The sequence below is a fragment of the Neomonachus schauinslandi genome, chromosome 2 (genome assembly GCF_002201575.2).
Source record: "Neomonachus schauinslandi chromosome 2, ASM220157v2, whole genome shotgun sequence".
Taxonomy (NCBI): Eukaryota; Metazoa; Chordata; class Mammalia; order Carnivora; family Phocidae; genus Neomonachus; species Neomonachus schauinslandi.
In genome coordinates, this window is record NC_058404.1 from 34,874,246 (window position 1) to 34,900,258 (window position 26,013).

Here is a 26,013-nt window from a genome sequence, read left to right on the forward strand (position 1 = left end):
TCTCTTGCGTTGAGTGTAGGCACAGAGTAGGAACTCAGGAAATGTTTGCTTCCTCTTTTCCCTTACTTGTAGAGTCATGAATGTAAAGGACAGTTTACATTTAGCAGAACCTTTAGCTCAAAGAAAAAAGCTAAAATGGAAGAATTTCAAGCATCAATCTGTGAGTTGAGAAGACATTTGGGGGTAGGGAGGAACATTTGGGGACCAAAGACCTTGATGTCTCACCTTGTACACAAGGGGATTGTGGGCACGGGTCACTGCCATCACCCCAAAACAAGAAGAATGCGTTGTGAGGCTCAGCACACGTCCTGCACATGCACACACGCATTTGCCCCGGACCAGGGTTTGCTCTGGACTGCTCCGCACAACACTCCCCTCCTGATTTTTTCTCTACTCCACTGTGCTGGAATCTTCTGTTGCCCCTATAGATCCAATCTCCACTCTTTTCTGTCCTGCTCTATGCCCCTAGGAGGTTGGGCTATCCTTTGTCCTTTGTCTTCCAGCTGGATTAGGCTAGTAGGGAGTCAGGCAGGAAAGTGGAGGGCTGGAGGTCAGAGAGGCGTGAGTTTCTTTTTTTTTTTTTTTAAGATTTTATTTATTTATTTGACAGAGAGAGTGAGAGAGAGAGCACATGAGAGTGGGGAGGGTCAGAGGGAGAAGCAGACTCCCTGCCGAGCAGGGAGCCCGATGCGGGACTCGATCCCGGGACTCCAGGATCATGACCTGAGCCGAAGGCAGTCGCTTAACCAACTGAGCCACCCAGGCGCCCTAGGCGTGAGTTTCTGTTCCCTAGCTCCCTCCCTGTGTCTGGCCAGGACTGAAGGTGACAGTTCTGGTGTGGCCACTCCACACAATGAGCCTGGGCTTGTGCTTGCAAGTGCACACTCTTGAGTGCTCTTTCTCTCAGGATTTCAGTACCCACACCTTCCCCTTGTTCCTTCAGGCCCAATTTCAGCCCCAGATACTACAGTTTACCTTATGGTTTCCCTACCTCCAGCCCACACCTTTGTAAACCATCCTTTTATCAAATTCTCTTCAAATGACCCAATTTGAGTGATCCTAACTGATATCTCCGAGGGCTGGTTAGGTCCAAGTAACTGGTGTCCCACTGATCCTGCTCTTCAGTTGCCGCCAGAAGCTCTCTGCTGTGTTGCTCTCCTCAGGTGGACACACCCAGAGCCACCCAGGGGAGGGCGACTGTGAGCAAATCCCAGGTGGCCACTCCCAGCACTCGCCAGCACCAGGTCTGGTTCCCACATGGGAAGAAGATGATTTTAAGCCTGAGAACCTGCTCTTGAGGTCCTTTTAAAGACCGCAGACCCTGCTCTGAGCCACTAGAATTTTTTGTAATCTTTTGAGCCTAGAAACCATATTAAAATGTTAAATTCGCCATTGGGAATTGTTAAGAGGAACAAGAAGCCCAAAATGGAGTCATTTGTCCCCAACCACAGCAAACCAAGACCTCATTGCAGTTTGAACCTCTCCCAGGAATGTGACCTTTTAACAGTCAAGCTGAAATTTCCTGATCCGCTCTGGTAAGGTAATCCACATGGGAAGAACCCTGCCATCCCTTTCCCCTCAAAAAGAAGATGTAACCATCCTTTCCTTTGCTAATAATGTCCTTGCCCTATACTCCTTCCTATAAAAACCCTCCATTTTGTACAACTCCTAGGAGCATCCCTCTACTTGCTAGGTGCTGCCCAGTTCAGAAATCACTTCACAAAGCCAATTAGATCTTCAAATTCACTTGGTAGAATTTTGTTTTTTAACAGACTCCTTCACATTAGCTCATGTGACCTCCATGCTGTGTCTTCGGGCTCCCCAACATTCAGCCCCTTCGTGCTCATGGGCCGTGACACCATGACTCTCACTTCTGCTTTGCCTCCAATAACAAATGGTAAAACCATTTCTCACAGTAAGATATGTTTCTTCTCAATGATAGTCTGTTTATCCTCTAGTCAGTGGAGAATCTGCCTGTTTTCTTTAACGTGTCTTTTTTTGTCTTTTTTTTTTTTTTTTTGGTACTTTTTGACCCCCTTCACCCATTCCTGCCCACCCCCGCTCTGCCTCTGGCAACCATCAATCTGTTCTCTGTATCTATGAGCTTTTTTTTGGTTTTGTTTTGAGAGTGTCTTTTTTAAATGGTTGAATCTTGATCTGGGGCAGGAAGTATAGGAAGCCCTTATTGTATGAGAAAACATAGTGGCCTCCAGAGGCCACTGGGGCCATGACCACAGGATGCGCTAGCTAATGTAAGGACTCCCCGTGGTGAAGGGGGAATATTTTCAGCATCAAATAACATTAGGAATGAATTAAAACTAACACACGGGTCACTTTTCTCCCACTGCCTAGGCCCTTCAAACTCCTCCCTAACGAGGGGCTTCCTAAAACAGCCCGTATTGTAGTGTGATTTAGAGAATCTGAAAGCATTTCTCACTCTTGTGGTACCTGCTGCTTCCTCCCCAAGCAGCCGCTCCTGGAGACCCTCTGTCGGCACTCTTTCCCTACACTGGTCCAGCTCAGCAGAGATGTGTTGAGACAAACACTGGGGAGGGCCAGTGCCTGCTTAAGGACTACACTTGTGGGCCTGGTTGACTACCCAGAGAAATTCCACTTGCTTAAAATGATAAAATTGGTCCATTGTCCCTCCCTGCCTACAGTTAAGTAGAGCAAGATGGGATGGAAACTTCCCCAACCTATGTGCGAAGATCATTGCGAGTGTTGAGCTAAGCGGGTGGCTTCCCTGGAAGCTCAGCTCTAACTAAACAAGCACATCCAATAAGGCATCTGAACAACCCCCCTTTCAAACCAGTTCCTCCTAAGGCAGGAGGATGAGCCCCTTTGTTTTCCAGTGTGTTGACAAAAGGGCAGGCCTGGAGGGGAGGGGAGACCTGGTCTTCTAGATTTGCCTCAAGTCTTTCATAGCTGTGTGATCTTGGACAAACCCCTGCTTCTCTCTATGCCTCTGATTTTTGTTTTTTAAATAAGACAGTGGTGAATAAAAAAAAGATGTGGAGAGGTCTGCATATTAAAATTATAAGATTTTGACATAGAATGTTAGTATATCTTAGCTCAATTTGTAAAAACCTCAACTGAAGAAAATATATACATAGGATCATTTGAAAGACATTCCATTTACTCTTCCAGATCATTTTAGTTTTTTTTAATCTTTAGCCAGGACAGACTTTTAAGAGAACGGAATTTAAAATTATAAGAATTATGGAATAATTTTGGGATTTCTTTTTGACCTTAGTGCCAATGAAAAGCTTTCTTTCCTTAATTATTAGCTTTTACCTCATAAATATGAATGAATGAATGAATGAATAAGACGGTGATGAATGTTCTCCTGGATGACCTATTGTGTACCTGGCCAGAGCTAAAATTTGATGACTGTATGGTTTTCTGGGAGGAAGTTTCTGAGACCTTTAGGATTGCCTTCATTACTGCCTCATTCTAGAGCAGCACTGTCCAATAGAAATATGTTGTGAACCATATACATATATATTATATACATATAATTTCTTATAATTCCACCTAAAAAAGCAAAAAGAAACAGGTATCATTAATTTTAATATTTTACTTATTAAAAATGCTCTTTCAACATGTCATCAACATAAATTGAGATATTTTACATTTTTTCATGCCAAGTCTTTGAAATCTATGTATTTTACACTTGTAAATATGAACTAGCCATATTTCAATTGCTTCATAGGCACAGGAGGCCAGCGCCACTAGCAGGCAGTGGAGGCCTAGAGATTAGCTCAGGAATGGCCAAACCCAGCCAGTCTTCCTGTCCTGGAGTCCCTTCTCAAACTCCACAACCTCCAGCTGGATTGTTTTCTGAAAAAACAACCCTAATCATGTCACTCCCCAGCTTAAGAGATCTCTGATACCTCCTACCCTCCTAGGACAGAGGCTGAACACCCTGGCACTTTAAAAGACCCTTCACCATTCGACCTCAATTTCTTTTTTAAACTGTTCCCCTGTCTCCTCTCCCCTTGCATGATGTGGCGCAATGACAGAAACTGTTCTCTCACCCAACGGGCTTTTCCGTCCTCCTGGCATTTTTCTGTCCCCACTTGGAGAGCTCCTTGAAGACTCATTCATTCGTTCGTCCAAGGAGTGCCCTACGAAATGGCAGGCGGCGTGTGGCCCTTGTACCCAACTCAAAGGGCCACAAGGAACCTCGCTGGCCAACTCTCAATCCCCCACACCCCAACCACCACCGACGTCCAACCCCTGTCAGCTGCACCTCGGCTCTAGCGTTAGCCCTCATCACCCGGCCGGGGGGCTTGTTCACGCATCCTCCCACACCGTCCCCCAAGCCATGGAACGCCCACTCTTGGTTCTTTCTTCACACCGTGAAGCTCAATAAACCGATGAGGGGTGAATGACCAATCACCCCCCACTTTCACATCGGAGGAACTAAAGCACGGTACAAGGAGGGTTGAGGGGACCATCCCGCCCAAGTCCTCCTGAAGAAACGAGGCCTTCCCCAAGGGCCGACACCGCTAGGAACCCCACACAGCCCTGACACACCACCCCGACCCCGCGAGGCGTCTACCTACACAAGCCCCCGGCCCCCGCAACCCCGCCCGCACTCCGCCGCCGCCAGCGTGGCGGGGAGGGACCCGCGAGCGAAAGGGGCGGGCCCAAGCGGGGCGGTGCCCACACCCGCGCGCAGGAGACGGTCGGGAGGGCGCCTCCGCCCTGAGCTGCGGAGGAACGCACGTACGGGCAGCCGCGCGGCGGCGGGTGCGGCAGCTGCGCGGCGGCAACTACAAATCCCAGGGGGCGCCGAGCCGCAGAGGCGGAAGGGGTGGGCGGGGCGAGGCGAAGTGGGAGGGGCCGGGGCGGCCCAAGGGCCACGCTCCGGCTGCAGGCGCGGCGCGCGGGAGATCATGTCTGGGGGTAGCAGCTGCAGCCAGACCCCAAGCCGGGCTATCCCCGCCACTCGCAGGGTGATCCTCGGCGACGGCGTGCAGCTGCCGCCTGGGGACTACAGCACCACCCCCGGCGGCACGCTCTTCAGCACCACCCCGGGAGGTAGGGGCGGGCTCCGGGTGCGGGCGGTGCGGAGGACTGACTGGGCAGAGCGGGAGGGGTCTGGAGCCGCCTGTTGGACTGGGCGACCGGGCTGAGGGGCGCGGTGACTGGAATAAAGGCATCAAGGAGGCAGCGACGGTCACGGAGGTGGCCCCCGGCAGCCAACAGATGGCCGCTTCCCACTGCCTGCCCTCTGGATGCGTGCTCCCGAGCCCGGGCTGCAAACTGCTCCATTAGTTTCCTCCTCCTGGGAGAGACAGCCGAGTACCCCTACCCAAACAGATACGCACGCTTCCAGAACGACCACATGCCGAGGTGTGCTGCCCCTTGTGGATGTGGGGGCGTTCTGAGGCAGAATAGCGTGGGGTCAGTGTGGCCTGGGAGCTAGGAGAGGCCAGGCCTGGGTTTTTTAGGGGTGGGATGGGCGTTCTCTGTTGGGGTAGACGACTCTTGCAGAATCCTTTTTCCTTCCCGACGTACCCCCCGTTTTGCATTGGGCCAGCACCCTCTGACCGAGGATTTGGGCTGAGGGCGCTCGCCTGCTCCAGCAGCGCGTCACCTGCACCTGTGGCAGGTTGCCCATTTACGCTTGTGGGATCTCCGCAGAGGGACCCGGCGCCGCGGGCAGGGCTGTGCAGAAAAACACGTTCTTCTGTCCTGGGGGGAGGGGGAACCGTGTGACCTCCCTGAGAGTGTATGAGGAAGAGGAAGCTGAGCTGGCACGGGTGGGGGCCAGCCTTGGGCTGCCCTCGGGAGCCAGGCATTCCCTCCCAGCCCGGGAGCCCCGCCGCACAGGCGCTGATGAAACCTGCCCGCCCGTTTGCATGATGAAATCCCCGTGGCTCACCACTTCCCTACCATCCTCGCGCTGCCCTCACCCCACTTTGCCCTTCTCACCTCCCCTCTACCCTCCTCCACCGCTCCGGCCCAAACGGGGCAGAGAGTGGCGCTCCGTTGAGAGGCAGGGGTGCAGGTGGTGGCGGGCAGAGCGGCAGCCTGGTCCCTTGCCAGCGTCGGGGGCCACATGCTTATGTTCTCAGGCAGCGGCCCCACCACGGGCAAACACTGCCAGATCCGAGGTCTGAGCCGTTTGATCCAAAACATACGCGGTTAGAACTGTTAAGGATCATAGATGTATTTGTTTCATCGGGGCTCCAAACTTGAAAACACATGTCCCTTGTCCAACGTCACACGGTTTTCTCAGATTTAACAAGAAATCGTTCTGAGGGGGGAAATCTCTCTTCGATTAAAAATAATCAAAGGAAAAGTTCTCAGTGAGCCTTGCGCCACCCTTGACTCGAATTCTCTTTTCCTCCTATATAGGTCTTTGTAGTCCACTTGGTGGGCTTTCTCTGTGTCATGCTGTGTCTACCAGAATTTTTCCTGACAATTTTGGGGTTCCTTCAAGTAAGGGTGTGAATCTCTACTTGATCATTTTTAGGTTGGGCACTGAGGCAGGTCTGAAGGCTCAGGTGCTCTTTTTTGCATCCTTTGTTGCTGGATGGGGACAGGTCAGATTGGAAGCCATGGCCAGGGTTACTGTTTGTAGGGAACTCTGATCCACTTCTCACCATGGACTGGGAAATGGGTTTTTTGTTTTGTTTTGTTTTTTGGTAAACCAGAACAAATCTCCCTGCCTTTGAAGGTCTTTATTTGGGAGAGAGGGAAAGGGACACCTGGACCAGAGTGTAACTTTATCTCTGAGGCCAACTGGAAGAAAGCTAGCCATGCCAGGAGCCTAAAGCCAGCTTTCTTGTCTGGAGTGTCCAGCGCGACAGGCACAGCTCACAGTCCATAACCTGGAAAATCACACCTTGCTTCTGCTAACGTCAGTGAGTTTGGTCTGCCTCAGTTAGCCAGGGCTTGGAGTCTTCCTCCAAAGCCCAACCTCACCCTACCTCTTTGCCAAGGCAAAGAGGCTTAACCTAAGGAAAGGTCATTTCTGGCACCCTTTTGCTCCGGTCTAGAGTGCTGTTTCTCATTTCTCAATGTACATATGAATTACCTGGGGACCTCACTTAAATGCAGACTCTGATTCTTTTTTTTTTTTTAGATTTTATTTATTTGACAGAGACACAGCGAGAGAGGGAACACAAGCAGGGGGAGTGGGAGAGGGAGAAGCAGGCTTCCCGCAGAGCAGGGAGCCCGGTGCAGGGCTCGATCCCAGGACCCTGGGATCATGACCTGAGCCGAAGGCAGGCGCTGAATGACTGAGCCACCCAGGCGCCCCGCAGACTCTGATTCTATAGGTTCTGGGTTTGGGCCTGAGAGTCTACATTTCTAACCAGCTCCCAGTGATTGATCTAAGTACGACACTGAGTGCTCAGAAATTAGTGGAATGTGACTTCCCTCACCTTTTCACACCTCTGGAGTCTGGCAAAAAGTGATGCTTCTAACCAGGTAAACTTCTCTTGAGGTTGGATTTGGCATCAGCCTTCAAACCAGGGTCTGGAGAGAGTCTGTGCAGGTGCCCGCACTAGGTTATTTGCAGGTGTCAGGAGCTCCCGCAGTGTCCGCAGGTCACTCATGCTGGGAATGGAACTGCTGTGTTTGTCCCCAGAGGAACAGGAACAGCAGCTGATTTGAGCCATCTCCACTCCGAAGACGCCAGTTTACTTGCTGTGGTCATTAACCTTTCACAAGCTAAATCACTGGTCTGGTTAGAAGTCTGGAGAACTTCAGAGAAATTTGTTAAAAGGAGTGTTGTGTATGAATATTTGAGCCTGTGGAGGCTTCAAAGTGGCCAGTGACACCACACACGAGCAGAACCTTCGAATGGGTCAGAAATTCTCCTTCCACCCCCACCCATCAACCTTCATGTTCCCCGGCCCATGTTGGATGCTTGACCCCCAAGCCCCCAGGGTTGCTTGGCTGGTAATCATACCCAAACCCAGTACCTGGATAAGGTTAATCAGAGGTAGGCAGCTAGGGCTACAGATGTTACTGGCACCCTGGTTTAGATAAACAAAGTCTGAGGCCATGAAGCTTATCTTGGAGCAACTCCCAAGTCTTTGGCTATGGAACAGACAGTGCTGGGAAGAGGAGGAAGTGGGCTGGGCACTGAAGCTAGAGCACAGCCAGTGTTGCGAGGCCTCAGTCACACAGGGGAAGATGATGTCTTCTGATTGCCCAGGGTCTCATTATTAAGGACAGGTTAAGAGAACTTGGACATTAAGGCAATGAGAGAAATGTAAGGGGCTCTCTTCTCACACTGTTCTGAGCTTCCTTTTAAAGCATTTAGAACATTCCACACTGTCCCTCATTAAAGACTTTGATGGGGGGGCCTGATATAGAGCACCCCAAGCTCTCTCTGGTTCTAAGGCATTCACCGCATCCAGAACCGGAAGACAGTCTGACCTCAAGGGCTTGGCTCGCTACTTAGGAAGATGGAGACACACCTGAAACAGAATTAGAAGCATCAAAGTTGTAGCCATAGAATGAAGCGATTAGGCAGACACCCCCCACCCTCCATAACCAGTAGAACTTGTATGATTCTCACGTGAGAGTCGCCTGCTCCAAGTCGTCAGCCTGCTAGGCCTTACTTGCTAACAATGCACACATAGCTGTGAGTTTTGTTTTTTTTTAAGATTTTATTTATTTATTTGACAGAGACAGCAAGAGAGGGAACACAGGCAGGGGGAGTGTGAGAGAGAGAAGCAGGCTTCCCACAGAGCAGGGAGCCTGATGTGGGACTCAATCCCAGGACCCTGGGATCATGATCTGAGCCAAAGGCAGACACTTAATGACTGAGCCACCCAGGCGCCCCTAGCTGTGAGATTTTAATTGCCTTCCGAGGCTTAAATTTTGTTGTTGTCTTCAATATCCTCAGAGGTAGGCAGGGCCTGATTTGAAAGAGGAGTTTGATTTTTTAACTTATGTAATTTTTTCTGAAAGAGCAAAAAAGTCCTTCATTACCAAATTTGGTAACAGGACAGGCAGGGTGGTACCATGTCTGTCTGTTGGTATAAAGCAGTGAGGCATTTTCTCGGATGGGTCTTTATTTGATATCCTTGCAGAGGAGGAATGATATGGGACAGCAGTATGGAAAAGAGGATTGCTTCCCAGGGGGAAGGTTTTGTGTTTTTTTTTTTTAAGATTTTATTTATTTATTTGACAGAGAGAAACACAGCGAGAAAGGGAACACAAGCAGGGGGAGTGGGAGAAGGAGAAGCAGGCTTCCCGCGAAGCGGGGAGCCCGATGCGGAGCCGATCCCAGGACCCTGGGATCATTACCTGAGTGGAAGGCAGCCGCTGAACAACTGAGCCACCCAGGCGCCCCCCAGGGGGAAGGTTTTTAACGAAGAATGTTCATTTGTACACCTAGATTTTACATGTTCAAACAAACAAACAGAAAACCCATCACTTTCAGGTCTCAGAGCCACGCCCATGCTCTTCCTCCGTTATGATTCATGACAAATGAATCACCTGTATTTGTTTACATGTTTGTTCCCTAGAGTAGAAGGGAAGTTCTTTCCCAGCAGTGTTACTCATCTTCCTATCCTGGCTTTTGAGTGCTGAGTCAGGTGTTCAGAAAGTGAAGAGTTGGGGCATCTGGGTGGCTCAGTCGGTTAAGCGTCTGCCTTCAGTTCGGGTCATGATCCCGGGGTCCTGGGATTGAGCTCACATGGGGCTCCCTGCTCAGCTGGGTGTCTGCTTCTCCCTCTCCTGCTCCACCTGCTTGTGTGCTCTCTCGCTCTCTCTGTGTCAAATAAATAAAATCTTAAGAAAAAAGGGGGGCGCCTGGGTGGCTCAGTTGGTTAAGCGACTGCCTTCAGCTCAGGTCATGATCCTGGGGTCCTGGGATCGAGTCCCACATCGGGCTTCCCTTGCTCTGCAGGGAGCCTGCTTCTCTCTCTCTCCGTCTACCTGCCACTCCCCCTGCTGTGCTCTCTCTCTCTCTGTCAAATAAAGAAATAAAATCTTAAAAAAAAAGAAGAAAATGAAGAGTTGAAAAGACCCCTAGAATGACAGTATTCTCAGGGTAACCTGGCTCCTTGACCACCAGGCCTGGGTCTGAGCTGGCTTAATGATAACATTCAAATTTTTCTTTTCTGCCCTTTCAGTTGCAGGGTATATAAAATCGTTTACCTTGGAATGTCCCAGGGACAGAACTAACTTTCCCTGAACTTTCTCACGTATACCAGTATTATAGATAACAGTATTTCTAATACTACTGTTTCTTTTTTTTTTTTAAAGATTTTATTTATTTGAGAGAGAGAGCAGGAGAGGGGGGAGGGTCAGAGGGAGAAGCAGACTCCCTGCCGAGCAGGGAGCCCGATGCGGGACTCGATCCTGGGACTCCAGGATCATGACCTGAGCCGAAGGCAGTCGCTTAACCAACTGAGCCACCCAGGCGCCCTCTAATACTACTGTTTCAGTTATTGAGCAGAAAGTAGAAGGAAGTGGCCTTTATATGGAACATGTCAGTAGTGGGGCCAGGGCCTCAGACACTGGGATGGGTGCTCCTTGTTTACTTGTTTGCACCCAGCATCACTGACTAGGCAAGAGTAAGCACATCTGCCCGTGACATTGGGATGATCGGGGACACGGGGAGCACAGGGTGTTTTGTAATCCAGTGTCGGTACCCCTGAAAGTTTGCCGAGAGAGCCTGGAGTGTCACAAAACTTAGTAACTTCAGCAACAATGACTTGTTATTTCTCTCCATTCTTTGGGCTGGTTGGGCATTCTTTGATGATCTTCCTGAGGTTACTCATCTGGCTACATACAGTTGGCAGCTCGATTGTCCTGGGCTTGAAGGTCCAAGATGGCCTTACCCACATGTCTGGGGCATTGCTAGGGACACCTGGAAGGCTGGGAGTTCTCTGTCGTCTTGGTCCTCTGCCATTCAGGACTCTAACCTGAGCTTATTTACATGACAGTTTTCAAGGCCCCTTAAGACCTAGGCTCAGAAGTCACATCACATCACATATGCGGTATTCTATCGGTCAGAGCAAGCCACAGGGCTAGCCCAGATTCCAAGAGCAGGGAGATGATTGCTTTGGAATGAGAGGAGCCTTCTCTAGGGCAGGGATGGGAAGAGTTACGGGGCCACATTTTCAGGCGGTCTCCCACAAAGGCCAAGCCTCAAAGTGTGGTCCTTTGAGGGAACTTAGCCGCCCATCCTGCTGTGCGGCCAGGCAGAGCCAAGGCCGGGTATAGAAGCAGACCAGAATCACAAGCCTGTGAATTGCCTGTTGGGTAGAACTGAGGACACCTGGGGTGCCTGAGTGGCTCAGTCGGTTAAGCGTCTGCCTTCGGCTCAGGTCATGATCCCAGGATCCTGGGATCTAAGCCCGCATTGGGCTCCTTGCTCAGCGGGAAGCCTGCTTCTCCCTCTCCCACTCCCCCTGCTTGTGTTCCCTCTCTCGCTGTCTCTCTCTCTGTCAAAGAAAGAAAGGACTGAGGACACCTTCCTGAAAACGCTGAGTCATAGATCCTGTGCCCCATTTTCAAGGCCCAACTCAGCTCCCCAAAGCAAACTATACAGGTGGTCGTGATAGCAGGCCCTGGGGCAATACCTTCCGTTTGTGTCATGCTTCCCTTGCTACCTGCTAGCTAGCCTGCCTCCTTTGTCCTCCTCAAGCAGCCAGGCTTTGGGAACACCCTTCAGGGGAGCCCAGGCTTGCCCTGCCCACCTGCCCCTGCCCAGCACTCCGATTTGAACATCCTTGATTTTCTGGAGTGCTGGCAGGAACATGGAGTCAAGTTCTGAGCCAGCGGTCCAAAATGTGTAGGAGTGAGAATGCCAGGAGGTGCAGGTGGGTCCAGAACTCGCTTTGGTTTCCTGGGGACACATCCCAGGTCTCCTGCCGTAAAGAGAGTGAGTATGTGTACGCTGATTTCTGTCTCCTGCCCTTTGGAATACAAGGGGAAAGCAGGCCTCTATTAATTTGCTCGGACTGCTATAACAAAATACCACAGACTGGGGGGCTTCCACAACGGAAATGTATTTTCTCACGGTTCTGGGGGCTGGAAGTCCAAGAGCAAAGCGCCATCGGGGTTGGTTTCTCTTGGGCCCTTCCCATTGGCTTGCAGACAGCTGTCCTCGTGCTGCTTCTTTACTGGTATCTGTGGTATCTCCCTCTCTGTCCTTTTATTTTTTTTTAACCCCCCCTACTTAGGACACCTGTATATCGGATCAGGGTCCCACCCTAACAGCCTCATTTTAACTTAATGACCTCTTTAAAGACCTTATCTTCAAATACAGTTTCATTGAGGTACTGGAGGTTGGAGCTTCAGCAAATGAATTTGGATGTGGTGTGGAGGCAATTCACGCAGCAAACAGGGCCCCTCCCTTTTCCAACCACAGTTTTTGTTGCTATGTAACGAGGCATTTCAGATGGGCACTCCCTGTTGGTAATGAATTCCAGGGGTAGCCTTAGCCTGTTCTGCACAGGTGCATTTTGAAGTGTTTGGGGGCAAGTGAGGGAAGGAGAAGGAGCTTAGCCAGCCCTTAGAATAATTGCTTCAACTATTTTGTTCTGGATGTTTCTGCAAAAGCCTTATCTATGCTAAATTATTTTCAGATAAAGTGGACTATTCCCTCACATGTCAGGGCCTCACAGGTGAGAGGGCCCTTCGTCACTCATTGATTGCCCTCATTTGGTATTTAAGGAGCTTTGTAACATTTCTGGCCCCTGAGAAACATCCAGATCTTGGTTCTCTTTGCAGATAGGGTCAGAAGTGAAGAAAAATCTCGGACCGAGCACGCTCTGGTTCTCTACCCAGGATTTTCTCCCTGACAAGGTAGCTCAGCTTGCTAAACAGACTGCCTGGTGTGTGGTGGGCAGGGAGGGAGACCCCTGGTAGCCCCTGTGGGTTTGCCTCCACGATGGCAAGAGCTGAATGTAAAATGATCCGGAGTATTTAGTTCACAGGCTGCCGGCTTGCATCTGAGCATAGGCATTTGAGCCTCCCCCCGAGTGTGTTGTGAAACACTCTCCCTTTCCCTGGAATGGGAACAGCAGTTCTAGGAATTCTGTTCTTGTACTCCTGCTAGGCCTCACGTCCCCCCAGCTCAGGGGAAGAATGTTTCCGCCACGGGAGGCACAGGGGTCAATTTACAGGAGTCATGGCCAGCCCCATTTTGAGCCTGAGTGTGGGTACTATGGGAAGGAGGAGAAGAGTTCAGGACAGTCCTCTCTCAGGGAACATCCTGTTCTGGCCAAATACTCAGAAGAATAGGTAAAAGTCAAAAGACCCCTGAGCCATGGCAGCTTGGCTAGTTTTAAACAGAGGTTGGTGTTGAGGATTAGAGGCAATACAGGCTAGGTCTGCCGCTGGGGGCAGCCTTTCTGAGCCTTAGTTTTCTGTGTCTGAGTTGAGGATACTGTATCTCCCTTGTGGGGAGTAGGGGAATGGGAGCACGGAGACCTGGCGTATCAGGCTATAAGCGCAGCGTCTGGCCCACAGACAGATCATGATTTCATCTTCACAGTACTCCTGTGAGGTGAGTTAATACCCTCCTCTTTTCTTTTTTCTTTTTAGATTTTATTTATTTGAGAGGGAGAGAGAGACAGAGATAGTGAGAGAGAGCACAGGTGGGGAGGAGAGGGAGAAGCAGGTTCCCCACTGAGCAGGGAGCCCGATGCGGGGCTCGACCCCAGGACGTTGGGATCATGACCTGAGCCGAAGGCAGACGCTTAACCGACTGAGTCACCCAGATACCCCAGACTGTGTAGTTCTTTTTTTTTTTTTAAGATTTTATTTATTTGTCAGAGAGAAAGAGAGAGAGAGAGCGTGCACAAGCAGAGGGAGTGGCAGGCAGAGGGAGAAGCAGGTTCCCCACTGAGCAGGGAGCCCGATGCGGGACTCGACCCCAGGACGCTGGGATCATGCATGACCTGAGCCGAAGGCAGACGCTTAACCGACCGAGCCACCCAGCGCCCTAGTACCCTCCTCGTAAGAGCTGAGGAATTCAGCTGCCATTCGGGGTTGAGGGCCTGGCACACCACACCCAGGTTTGAGCCCAGGACTTGTGCCTCCAAGCACTGTGCTATTTGCACCACACAGACCACCTGCCAATAACAAGATCCCCAAAATAAATGGTAGCGAGTCAGAGCTGAAACAGACCCTAAAGATTACCTATAAAGCCTGGCACATGGTTGGTGCTTTAAAAATAGTTTGAGCCTAGTACACTGCCTTTGTTTATAGGTGAGGAAAACAGACCCGAGGGGAATGTCTGCATTATTTTTTTTTTTTTTTAAGATTTTATTTATTTGAGAGAGAGAGAGTACAAGCGCGGGGGGGGGGGGGCAGAGGGAGAGGGACAAGCAAACTCCCTGCCGAGCAGGGAGCCCGACTGGGGGGGCTCGATCCCAGGGCCCCGGGATCACGACCCAACCCAGATGCTTAACCAGCTGAGCCACCCAGGCGCCCCGGGAGGTCTGCATTCATTGTATGTTCAAGCAAACTGTCATCACCACAAGCATGCCTTGAGAAAAAATGCCATTGTTGTATTTGGTGCACATCTAAAGTTTATTTAAAGTCCTGAATGACGCTGGCTTACCAAACATGCCAAAGCTCATGTTGATTCTTGAAGCCCGTTTCTGTGGGCCAAAGAAAGGATAGAGGGTGCCTTACCCTCCCCCCTCCACCCCCAATCCCTTTTCAGGGTTGCGTCCCTCCCCTCTGATTTGTCCTAGCTCTGACCATATAATTGGTCCCTCAAATATGTCACCTGAAGCCATGCCAGTCGTAAAAGCTAGGATTTGTTTGTATAGGTCTTATCTTGTGCCAGCCACTGTTCTAATCCACCCCATAACCCTATGAAGTTGGGAGTTAAAGTCTGACATGGACAGGGCCTAGCACGCAACAGCCCAGAGAGGTGCTGGAGGGGCAGGCTCAGCATTCCACTTACCCTGTCCAGCAGAGAGCCCCCGAGGCTTTCTAGGGAGAGTAGGGAGAGTCTACCTAGTTCCAGCCAAGGCCATTTAACTTGACTTACTAGAAAAGGAGATTCTGACCCTATATCCTTATTTATTTGTTTGCTTAATGCCCTATGCATCAGAGGTTTTGTATTAAAAAACAAAATATGCTCAGTGTAAAAGATGTTCACTTTGCCTGGATTATCTCACTCCCCCAGAGGTCACCAGACATAAAATACATACAATTCTGTGACTTTGTTTCACATGATATGTCATGGACAATGTACACTTGTTCCAAATAGTAACCGTACAGCATCGAATTGTAGGTCTGATCCATAATTTAACCTGTCATGTAATATTAAAAAAAAAATCCGAGTTTTACATACATATGTGTGTGTGTGTGTATGGTATTCTGTCTTCTTTTGTATGGGCTTGATTTTTTCTTTTAAAGATTTTATTAGAGAGAGAGAGAGAGAGAGAGAGAGCGCGCGCATGAGGGGGGGAGGGGCAGAGGGAGAAGCAGACTCCGAGCTGAGCAGGGAGCCTGATGCAGGACTGGATCCTGGGACTCCAGGATCGTGACCTGAGCCAAAGGCAGTCGCTTAACCAACTGAGCCACCCAGGCACCCTGTATGGGCTTGATTTTTTTCCATAATAAAAGTATGTCAAAGTCATACGTAAGTTGTTTATATACGTAAATAGTTAAATCTCAAGATTACTAAAAGACTCCTAACAAAGCAGTAACCTCTTGCCTCTCCACCCCCTGCCCCACTCTTTAGAAGCAACTAACATTTTCCAGCTCTTTTTGGGGGGATATACCCCCATATTTCTTTTTCTGGACTTACTGTTAGATGAGGACTTATTATTATTTATACACCCTTCTCTTCCCATTCCCCAATATAGCTATATCACAATTTTTTTTTAAAGATTTTATTTATTTATTTGACAGAGAGAGACACAGCCAGAGAGGGAACACAAGCAGGGGAGTGGGAGAGGGAGAAGCAGGCTTCCCGTGGAGGAGAGAGCCCAATGTGGGGCTCGATCCCAGGATCCCGGGATCATGACCTGAGCCGAAGGCAGACACCTAACGACTGAGCCACCCAGGCGCCCCTATATCACAAATTTTTTAAAAATATGCATTATTTTTATTACTATGACCCTTGATGAGCCAGGTAATTATTGTACAACTTTTTTTTTTTTTTAACAATCTGTTTTCTTTAAGATTTTATTTATTTGTAAGAGAGAGAGAGCACAAGCAGGAGAAACTGCAGGCAGAGGGAGAAGCAGGCTTCCCGCTGAGCAGGGAGCCCAATGTGGGACTCGATCCCAGGGTCCTGGGATCATGACCTGAGCTGAAGGCAGACCCTTAACCAACTGAGCCACCCAGGCATCCCTAACTTTTTTTTTTTTTTAAGATTTTATTTATTTAAGAGAGAGCACAACAAGTGGGGGAGAGGGGCAAAGGCAGAGGGAGAAGCAGGTTCCCAGCTGAGCAGGGAGCCTGACCCGGGGCTCAATCCCAGGACCATCAAATCATGACCTGAGCCGAAACCAAGAGTTGGACGCTTAACCAACTGAGCCACCCAGGTGCTCCATTATACAACTTTTTAAAAAATAGTTAATAGGGCCACATGGGTGGCTCATCGTTGGGCGTCTGCCTTCGACTCGGGCCATGATCCCAGGGTCCTGGGATCGAGTCCCGCATCGGGCGCTCTGCTCAGCGGGAGGCCTGCTTCTCCCTCTCCCACTCCCCCTGCTTGTGTTCCATCTCTGGCTTTCTCTCTCTCTGTCAAATAAATAAAATCTTTTTAAAAAATGTGGTTAGTTTTGGGTTTCAGCTCTTGGTTTCGGCTCAGGTCATTATCTCATGGGTCTTGAGACTGAGCCAGTCTCAGGCGTTGCACTCAGCGGGAGAGTCTGCTTAAAGATTCTCTCCCTCTGCGCCCCCAACCATTCGCATGCGCACTCATGCACATGTGTGTGTGTGTGTGTGTTTGCACGCATGCTCTCTCTCTCTGTCTTTCTCTCTCTCTCTCTCAAATAAGTAAATCTTTAAAATGTAGTTAGTTTTAGGGCGCCTGGCTGGCTCAGTCCATAGACCGTGCGACTCTTGATCTCGGTTGTGAGTTTGAGCCCCACATTGGGTATAGAGATTACTTTAAAAAAATGTGCTTAGTTTTCATTCAAATAAGTCTTCCACACACTCCAGGAGCTCTAAAATACTAAACAAAATACAGTTTTACACACAAAATCTGACTTCTGGATTTATCAGTCCATTTTTTTTTCCCTCTGTCCAGAACTGTCCGGAACTGACAGGCTCTGGACCTGCCATGTAGCTGCTGATAGGAGATTCCCTGAAGCCCTTCCTCTTGGTCTAATTTTGGTAGAATATTCCTCCTGTAGTGTTCTGAAAATGCCTCTAGTCTACTTTTACTTGATTGGTATTGGACGGTGTAAAACCAGGCCGGAATGGATTCTCCCTCAGGATTACGAAGGCATTGACCTACCATCTTCAGACTTCCAGCATTGCCATTGAAAACGTTTATGCCGGGGCGCCTGGGTGGCTCAGTCGTTAAGCGTCTGCCTTCGGCTCAGGTCATGATCCCAGGGTCCTGGGATCGAGCCCCGCATCGGGCTCCCTCCTCTGTGGGAAGCCTGCTTCTCCCTCTCCCACTCCCCCTGCTTGTGTTCCCTCTCTCGCTTTGTCTCTGTCAAATAAATAAATAAAATCTTTAAAAAAAAAAAGAAAGAAAACGTTTATTCCATTCTTATTCCCAATCCTTGTGTGTACCTGTTGTATTTTTCCCTTTCTGGAAGATTTTAGGATCTTTTTATCCAAACGATTGTGAAATTTAACAATGAATGTTATGTTGGTTTTTTTAATTCATTACACAGGAGGACACTCAAAGGGCATTTCAAGACTGCTCTCTTTCAATTCCATAAATTTTTCTTTTTTCAGTAAATTCCTTCTAGCAGTTTCTCCTTTCTCTCTTTCTTGACTTTATATTATCTGATACTAGATTTCTAATTTGGTGTTTTTTTGTTTTGTTTTGGTTTTTTTGCCTGTTACCTTTTTTCCTTTCTGTTCTTTAAAGTCTTCAAAAAGTTTAAAAGTTTAAAAACAGTACTGAGTCCCTTTACTATTTCCTTCTGTCAGTTTGTTTGGATCTCTCCATAGATGTTTTAAGTTTTTCTCAGAAATGTGTGGAGGCATCCGGCTGGTTATGTTTAAGAGTGAGTACTGCAGAGCTGACTAGAGGCCCTTTGCGAGGTGTGGAGGCTGGTGGGCTCAATCTGGTGGCTAGCTGCTGTTTTTCATCCAGAACCCCCTTCCCAAAATCAACATCAGTCGGTCTTTATCTTTGCTCTTTATTTTGAAGCCCAGAAGAGCTAGGCGTTTGAGCCTCACCATTCGGGAGGTCAACTTGAACTTAATTTCCCTGTCTTCCCCTCCCTCATGGAGTGAGGGGCATAGGGCATCTCTCCTTATTGTTAGCCCCATTCCCATTTTCCATTATGCCTCTAATTCCTGAACCTTCCTGGGTTCCTCCAGAACCCCACTTCCTACTGTAACATCCACCCCTACCTCCCTGCATTTAGATGCTACCCTCATCCTCTCTGTTAGAACTATTCCTCCATTCACTTTCTGTATTCATATATTGTGATTTGGGGTACCAATATGAGCCCCACTTGCTTCCAACTTGAGTATGTGCTTCTGTTTCTTTGTTTCTTGGTGTTTGCATGATTTTTGAGAGAAGTAGCAGGGAAAAAAATGTCTTAGCTTTGCCATCTTGAAGCCACCTAGAGCCTCAGAAGCTTTTCATGCTCTTGGTTGTAGAAGCCTAACAGAGTTGCATCATTTTCCCTAATATAGAAAGAGAGAGTAGGCCCTCAGCTATAGAGTATTATGTGGAAACTGCCAGGGGTGATACCCACATACCCCAGAGCCCACACCTGACCAACACCCTCCAGCTATTGCTGCTCGGCATCTTACAGGGACCTTGGCACCCCCCCACCCCGGTTTCCACTTCCTGTTCTTGTATGCAGGCCAAGTCCCCAGCTCTGGTAGACTTCATTTCAGCCAAGGGTGCCTATTTTTGACAATATGAGACTGTGTGTTTTGTTTGTCTCATCTGTGGGAGACAGAGGGAATTTCCAGAAGATCACTGTTGGCTGAAGCTGTGTGGTGGTGCATCCCATGAAGGGATGGAAGAATTGAGGGTTGAAAAGCTAAAGCTGCTTCCGTAGGAAACATTTCCACTACCTTGATTGCCATCTCATATTCTTCACTGACCCCAGGTGAGTCAGAGGGGGCTTGGGGTCCCTTCCGAGGCTTGGCGCCTTTGTCAGCTGACTTTCTGAACACCATCGTCCCACCCCCCTTGCAGGCTCCCTCCCCAGCTAAAATACTCTGATGGTGGGTGTCTTGGGCGCTGCCTCTGCTGGCATTTAGTTTCTGGGTTTTATTAGCTCAAATGAGGATTCTTACTCTTAAACAACTGCCCTAGGTGTAGGACAAAAGGCACAGAGGCTCTTTTTCTCTTTTAAGTATAATTAAGGATTTAGAAATCGCCTGGTGCCACTTCCCAGTATACACCCCCTAAGAATTGAAAGCAGGGTCTTGAAGAGCAATATTTACAGCAGTATTTATTCACAATAGCCAAAAGGTGGAAGGAAGCTAGATGTCTGTGGATAAACAAAATGTGGTATATCCATGCAGTGGAGTATTAGTCAGCCTTAAAAAGTAAGGAAGTTCTGACACATCATCCACATGTGGACATTATGCTAAGTGAAATAAGCCAGTGACAGAAAGACAAATACTGTATGATTCCACTTATATGAGGTTCCTAGAGCAGCCCAATTCATAGAGACTGAAAATAGAATCATGGTTTCCAAGGGTTAGGGGGAAGGGAAATAGGAGTTGCTATTTCCTGGGTATAGAGTTTCAGTTTAACAAGATGAAAGCGTTTGGAGATTGGTTGCACAACCCTGTGAATGTACTCAACTGTACACTTAGGAGTGGTTATGATGGTAAATTTTATGTTATTTGTATTTTACCACAATGTAAAAAAAATCTCTGGAGGCTCATGACTTTAAAGAGCTTCTCCAAGGGCGCCTGGGTGGCTCAGATGGTTAAGCGCCTGCCTTCGGCTCAGGTCATGATCCCAGGGTCCTGGGATCGGGTCCCACATCAGGCTCCCGGCTCAGCAGGGAGCCTGCTTCTCCCTCTGACCCTCTCCCCTCTCATGCTGTTTCTCTCTTGCTCGCTCTCTAAAAAATAAATAAAATCTTTAAAAAAAAAAAAAAAAAAAAAGAGCTTCTCCAGAAGCTGCTGACCCCCTGGTTCTTTCTTTTTTTTTCTTTAAGAGAGGAAGAGAAGTAGGGGAGGGGCAGAGAGAGAGGGAGAGAGAAAATCTTAAGTAGGCTCCATTCCCAGGTCAGAGCCCGATGTGGGGCTTGAGCTCACAACCCTGAGATCATGACCTGAACCGAAACCAAGAATCGGATGCTTAGGGGCACCTGGGTAGCTCCGTTCGTCAAGTGTCTGACTCTTGCTTTTGGCTCAGGTCATGATCTCAGGGCGTGGGATCGAGCCCCAAGTCAGGCTCTGTGCTTGGCGGGGAATCTGCTTGAGCATTCTTTCCCTCTGCCTGTCCCCTTGCATGCACATGTGTGCATGCGCTCTCTCTCTATCTCAAATGAATAAATAAATCTTAAAAAAAAAAAGACACTTAACCGACTTTCCCAGTTGTTTTTTGAGACCACTGAATCTCCAACTCTTAGGTTCCACTCTGATGGGGTCAGTTCCCTATTCTTTGGTGGACAAAGCAACAAAAAAAGCAAAGCTGGAGGGAGGCAAGGACAGGGCAGATTCTTGCCGAGCCTTGAGGATCGAGAAACAAAGAGTGGTCCATCTCTGAAGCCAGGGCATTTACCCTCAAGGAGAAGGCACTGTTGTTCTCCATTTGTAGCCTCCTGGGCTCATAAGCACTCAGCCCTTCATGTTACAGATGAAGAAACTGAGGCCCAGGGGCGCCTGGGTGGCTCAGTTGGTTAGGCGACTGCCTTCGGCTCAGGTCATGATCCTGGAGTCCCGGGATCGAGTCCCGCATCGGGCTCCCTGCTTGGCAGGGAGCCTGCTTCTACCTCTGACCCTCCCCCCTCTCATGTGCTCTCTCTGTCTCAAATAAATAAAATCTTTAAAAAAAAAAAAAAAAAAAAAAAAAAGAAACTGAGGCCCAGAGGGGGGAGGAGCAGAGGGCCTTGTGCACAAGGTCACACAGCCGGTTGGTAGCAGAGCCTCCAAGGCAGCCTGGGTTCTGTGTGCTTTGCTTTACACCCTCCCACTAGGAAATGTGAGCTGTGGACTGTGGCCCACAGGGTGGTGACGACAAGGCTGCAGCATTCCTGCCTCTCAGGCAAGGAGCATGAGACGGGGTAACTGCCTAGTTAAGGCCGCAGTCAGACGGGGACATGAAAGGAGGGAAAGTGCATCTTTTGCATTTTTCTGCTCCTCATATTCCAGCCCTCGGCAAAAAGACCCCCAAACCCATGCACTCAGACTCAGAGCTCAGGGGTACAAATGGGTTCCTCTCCTGGGGCCGCTCACAGGCTGGTGCTCAACATTGAGACATGGATCCCCACTGTTGGAATGTCACTCATTGTAGCCCTTAAGTGGGGAAAATACTCCAGGTTTATTGATAAGGACATTCCTGAAGTCTTAAAATCATCGCTTCTAAACTCCAGCACTCATATCCCATCTGCAGTTTGTACTGTACCTTGTCTTCTGTTTGTATATATATTTAGTATTTGTCTTTATATCCTTTACCTTTTTAACTTAGTTTTTGTTATTTTATTATATGTATTATTTATAACATATATACTGTTATCATGTTCAGTGATATCCTATCATATATTAAAAGGAAACTTGATATCATGACTATATATGGAAAACCAGATTCACTTACCATAAATAGAAGGTAACTATAAAAAGAAATATAATGACACCAAGACAGTTTTAAATTCTAGCTGGATTCCACTGCCTGCGGAAGGCTTTGAGCCTGAGGCCTGCTCTTTGTTGAAAAGGAAGAATCAGGGGCGCCTGGGTGGCTCAGTTGGTTGAGCGACTGCCTTCGGCTCAGGTCATGATCCTGGAGTCCCTGGATCGAGTCCCGCGTTGGGCTCCCTGCTCGGCAGGGAGTCTGCTTCTCCCTCTGACCCTCCCCCCTCTCATGTGCTCTCTCTCATTCTCTCTCTCTCAAATAAATAAATAAAATCTTTAAAAAAATAAAAAAATTAAAAAAAAATTAAAAAAAAAAGAAAAGGAAGAATCAGAAGTGTGAGGGAGGTGTTGAAGATGTTACTACTACCATCCTGGTGCTTAGAAGTCATCCTGAGTAAACAAGGACCCAACATGAATCACCTCGCACTAGTCACTGTTCTTTGATGAAATCAGCTGGGGCATAAGAATCCTTGGTCCTGACTGTAGAAGATGTTCCTTTTTAAGGTATCACTCAGGCAACCGCCCTCACAAGGTGGGTCCTGGGTGTGGTTTAAGGGTAGTGAATAACTGCAGCAGACTTGGTCCTCACCCTGGGGTGAAGCTTGGGAAAGGAGAGCAAAGAGGGAGTGGATAGAACATAGACCATGTGCAAGCCCTGAGTGCGGTGACACATCAGAGCAGGTGTCACAGGGGAGACGGGCTTAGCAGGAGCCCATGCGTCACTCCTGTCCACAAAGCCCAGGTGGGAAGCGTTCTCATTTTTTACTAGTTTGGGGGAATCACTCAATTTTCCCTTTGCTCATCTGTAAAATGGAGTTATAGATTCTGGATATCCTATGAGGGTACTGTAAGGACTGAATTGAAAAATGAATAAAAATGTACCTTGTTGGGGCGCCTGGGTGGCTCAGTCAGTTAAGCATCTGCCTTCAGCTCAGGTCATGATCTCAGGGTCCTGGGATCGAGCCCCACTTCATCGGGCTCCCTGCTCAGCAGGGAGTCTGCTTCTCCCTTTCCCTCTGCGCCCCCCCGCCCCCCCGCTAGTGCTCACTCTCTCTCTCTCTCTTAAATAAATAAAAAACATATACCTTCTGTAGTATTGGGTATGATTGTCCTGAGTCTGCCTGCTCCTCCCCCCCCTTTTTTTTTTGCATTTTTTTCCTTAAGTAAACTCTAACCCCAAGGTGGGGCTCAAATTCATGACCCCAAGATCAAGAGTCACATGCTCTGCTGACTGAGCCCGCCAGGCACCCGGGCCTCACTCCTCCTTGGTCCAGCTTCTGCAGAAAAACCTGCTGCCTCTGCTACAGCCATGCCTCAAAGAAGTGGAAAATAAGCAGGCAGGAGGTTTGAAATGGCTTTTTCAATGTCCCTGTCCCCCCCTCCAGGTACCAGGATCATCTATGACCGGAAGTTCTTGATGGAATGTCGGAACTCACCTGTGACCAAAACACCTCCACGGGACCTGCCCACCATTCCCGGAGTCACCAGCCCCACCAGTGAGGAGCCCCCCACAGAGCCCAGCCAGAACCACCTGCGCAACAGCCCAGAAGATAAGCCGGCTGGTGGTGAGTAACAGGGCTTGGCCAGGCTCTTCCTCAGGAAAGGAACATATGCAGCCGGTGGAGCCCCTTCAAAGAGGAAATTTGAGCGAGGGGAATGATGGTCACTGCCCCCCTTCTGTGGAGTAGCTCAGAGACCAGACACATGGGGCTGGGGGGGTAGGTAGAACTTTCAACGGTACCAACTTTCCCCATGAAAGGAGTCCAAGAACTCCAGGAGAGGTGATTTGGCCCCATCAGGTAATGTAATTCATGGGGAGCTTGTTTGAAATGAGGAGGACTCCACACAGCAACTTTCATAAGCATGACCCTTGGTGTTATTGTCCCTGAAGCATTTCCTCGTGTCTGCCACACTTGGGACACACCCATGATGTGCATGTGCAGGACATGACTTATCAAAGGTACGGTAAACTTGCCCTCTAAGGAATTACAGGTCTACAGGATGAGAAAGGCATCCAGGATATTGACCCACTAGTGGATCCACTAGTGGATTCTTGATGAAGACAGAAACAATGCAACCAGGTGTTTCTGCAGGTTTGACATGGGGCGGCTGGGTCCTTCCTGGTATCTCACCCCACTTTTCCCCTAAATCAGAGCGACCACCCCAGTGGAGGTTGTGGGTGTGAATGCACTCTGTGTGGCATCATGACTAGCTCGCCAGAGCATCTCAGCTCTCTTGCTGTGGGAGGATGAAGTATAAGCACTTGCAGACAACCTGAGTCAGATTGGAACCCGCTGACCCTTCACCCGGAAGGCAGTGGACCAAGGCCAGAGAGGAAGCAGCTGGGACCTCAGGCTGGGCTGGCCCTGCTGACAGCAACAGAGTCTATCTACCCAGGGTCTGCAGGACATGATTCATAATTACCCTGGGAACCCCACAGCCCCTGACCGGCAGCCCTTGCCTTGCACTGCAGACTTGGAGAACAGTGGGAAGGAGGGCGACAGGGAGGTGTACTTGGGCACACATGGAGCAGTGTGAAGGACAGCTCCAGGCAGTGTGGTCACCTGCCTTTCGTTAAAGGATGCAGAGAAGGATGGATAGATTCATGTGGTCAGTTCCATGGTGCTTCCCACCCACCTCTTTGCCTCAAATCAAAGACTAGAAGTCGAGGATGGAGGTAGTCACACCTGACATTGTGGAACCATCACTACCTAACGGCTGTGCCAAAGTCCTCCCAGTTTCTGGAGCTGTGCTCACCCATAGCAAATGCAGGGTTGGCCCAGAGATGCCCAGGCTGACCAACCCTGAACCCACAATAATGGCCTAAGAGTTCCATTGTGATGGTGAGGGATGGACATAATTTTTCGTTTTGCTTAATAGGATATTAGCCAAAGTTCCTACCCTCGGACCATGTATTTGTGTAAATATAACCAGAAGATGTGGTCATTTTCCCCGTGGGGGCCGGGGTGGGCATCTCGGGATATAGAACCTCAAAGCAGCCTTACCCAGGAGATCATGAATGAGGCAGCTCCATTAAAGAAAACAACCTCCTGCGGCATGAGTTGCTTGGAGGTTTTTGTGGAAAGAGAGAGGGTGAGGGCAGTGAGTAGCTGAATTACCAAAATAACTCCTTTACTACAGAGTCAGGCTATTCTGTGGGCAGTTGGACATACGCCTAGTAGGTTGTATTACCATCTTCTAAACCAAGGTGGGACACATGCTCAAAAAAGGTTTATGTTTAAGGAACATTCTTCTGTGAGGTTGTATTTATATCAAAGCCAAGTAACCATTCACTCTTGTTAAAAACAATAAAAATTATAAAAAATTCAAGACTGTCACTTCTCCTGTGGGGAGACCCGGTCTCTGCTCTTCCTTTAGGATTGGGGAAGAGAGCACAGCTGGACCTCAGGCCTGTTTCCAGGACTTCCTAGTGGAGTCCTGCCCTCCCTCCATTCTCCTTGGCCCCTACTCTTGTAGGAACAACAAAATGAAAATTAACGTCTCTCCCTGGCCTCTAAAATGTGAGCCCTACCATTCACCCGTTGCTTACCTGGCCGTCTGTCCTTTCTCTCCCCAGGTGAAGAGTCACAGTTTGAGATGGACATTTAAAGGACCAGCCATTGAATCGAGCAGTGCCTCTGGGCCCCCCTGGCCCTTCTCGGGAGAAGAGTCACACCAGTCAGGCCTTTTGCGAGCCATAATCCTGGGCAGGCATTGAGCCATGGGGTCAGCCATCCTGGCCCTCCGCTCCCTCACTCAGGGCACCTTCTCCCCCTTCCTCTTCGTGAACACCAGCGGATACCTCCATGTGCCTCCATTCATGCAGAAGCTGCCACCCTAACAGGAGTGACTCTCGTGAGCACACCCTGCAACCCAGGGCCAGGATTGGACGTGGTGGAGCCCTTTTGAGTGATTATCCAGCTCTTCCAGCCCCATCCTCTGGGGGCGAACCCACCCCTTCCTTAGTGTGTGGTGTGCGTGGGAAAACTCCCCTCCCCCTCCTTCCCCAGGAGAGGAAATAAAAGCCACCTTTGCCCTAGGGCCAAAAGTTGGCCCCTGTCTGAGCTCTTTTCAACTCCATATGGATAACTAACACCA

General features: G+C 49.2%; 1 protein-coding gene across 1 annotated transcript; it reads left to right on the forward strand.

Annotated features, from left to right (window-relative positions):
- Window positions 1-4,853: 4,853 nt before the first annotated feature.
- EIF4EBP1 (eukaryotic translation initiation factor 4E binding protein 1) lies at window positions 4,854-26,009 on the forward strand. Its single transcript, XM_021681514.2, has 3 exons — window positions 4,854-5,046; window positions 23,301-23,480; window positions 25,493-26,009. Exons 1-3 carry the CDS (start codon window positions 4,902-4,904, stop codon window positions 25,522-25,524), a joined length of 357 nt encoding a protein of 118 aa, XP_021537189.1. The 5' UTR covers window positions 4,854-4,901; the 3' UTR covers window positions 25,525-26,009.
- Window positions 26,010-26,013: the final 4 nt, after the last annotated feature.

Coding starts and splice junctions, on each gene's coding strand:
- EIF4EBP1 (XM_021681514.2), top strand. CDS start 4,902: ATGTCTGGGGGTAGCAGCTGCAGCCAGACCCCAAGCCGGGCTATCCCC. Junction 5,047..23,300: donor CTTCAGCACCACCCCGGGAG/GTAGGGGCGGGC, acceptor CCCCCCCTCCAG/GTACCAGGATCATCTATGAC. Junction 23,481..25,492: donor AGAAGATAAGCCGGCTGGTG/GTGAGTAACAGG, acceptor TTCTCTCCCCAG/GTGAAGAGTCACAGTTTGAG.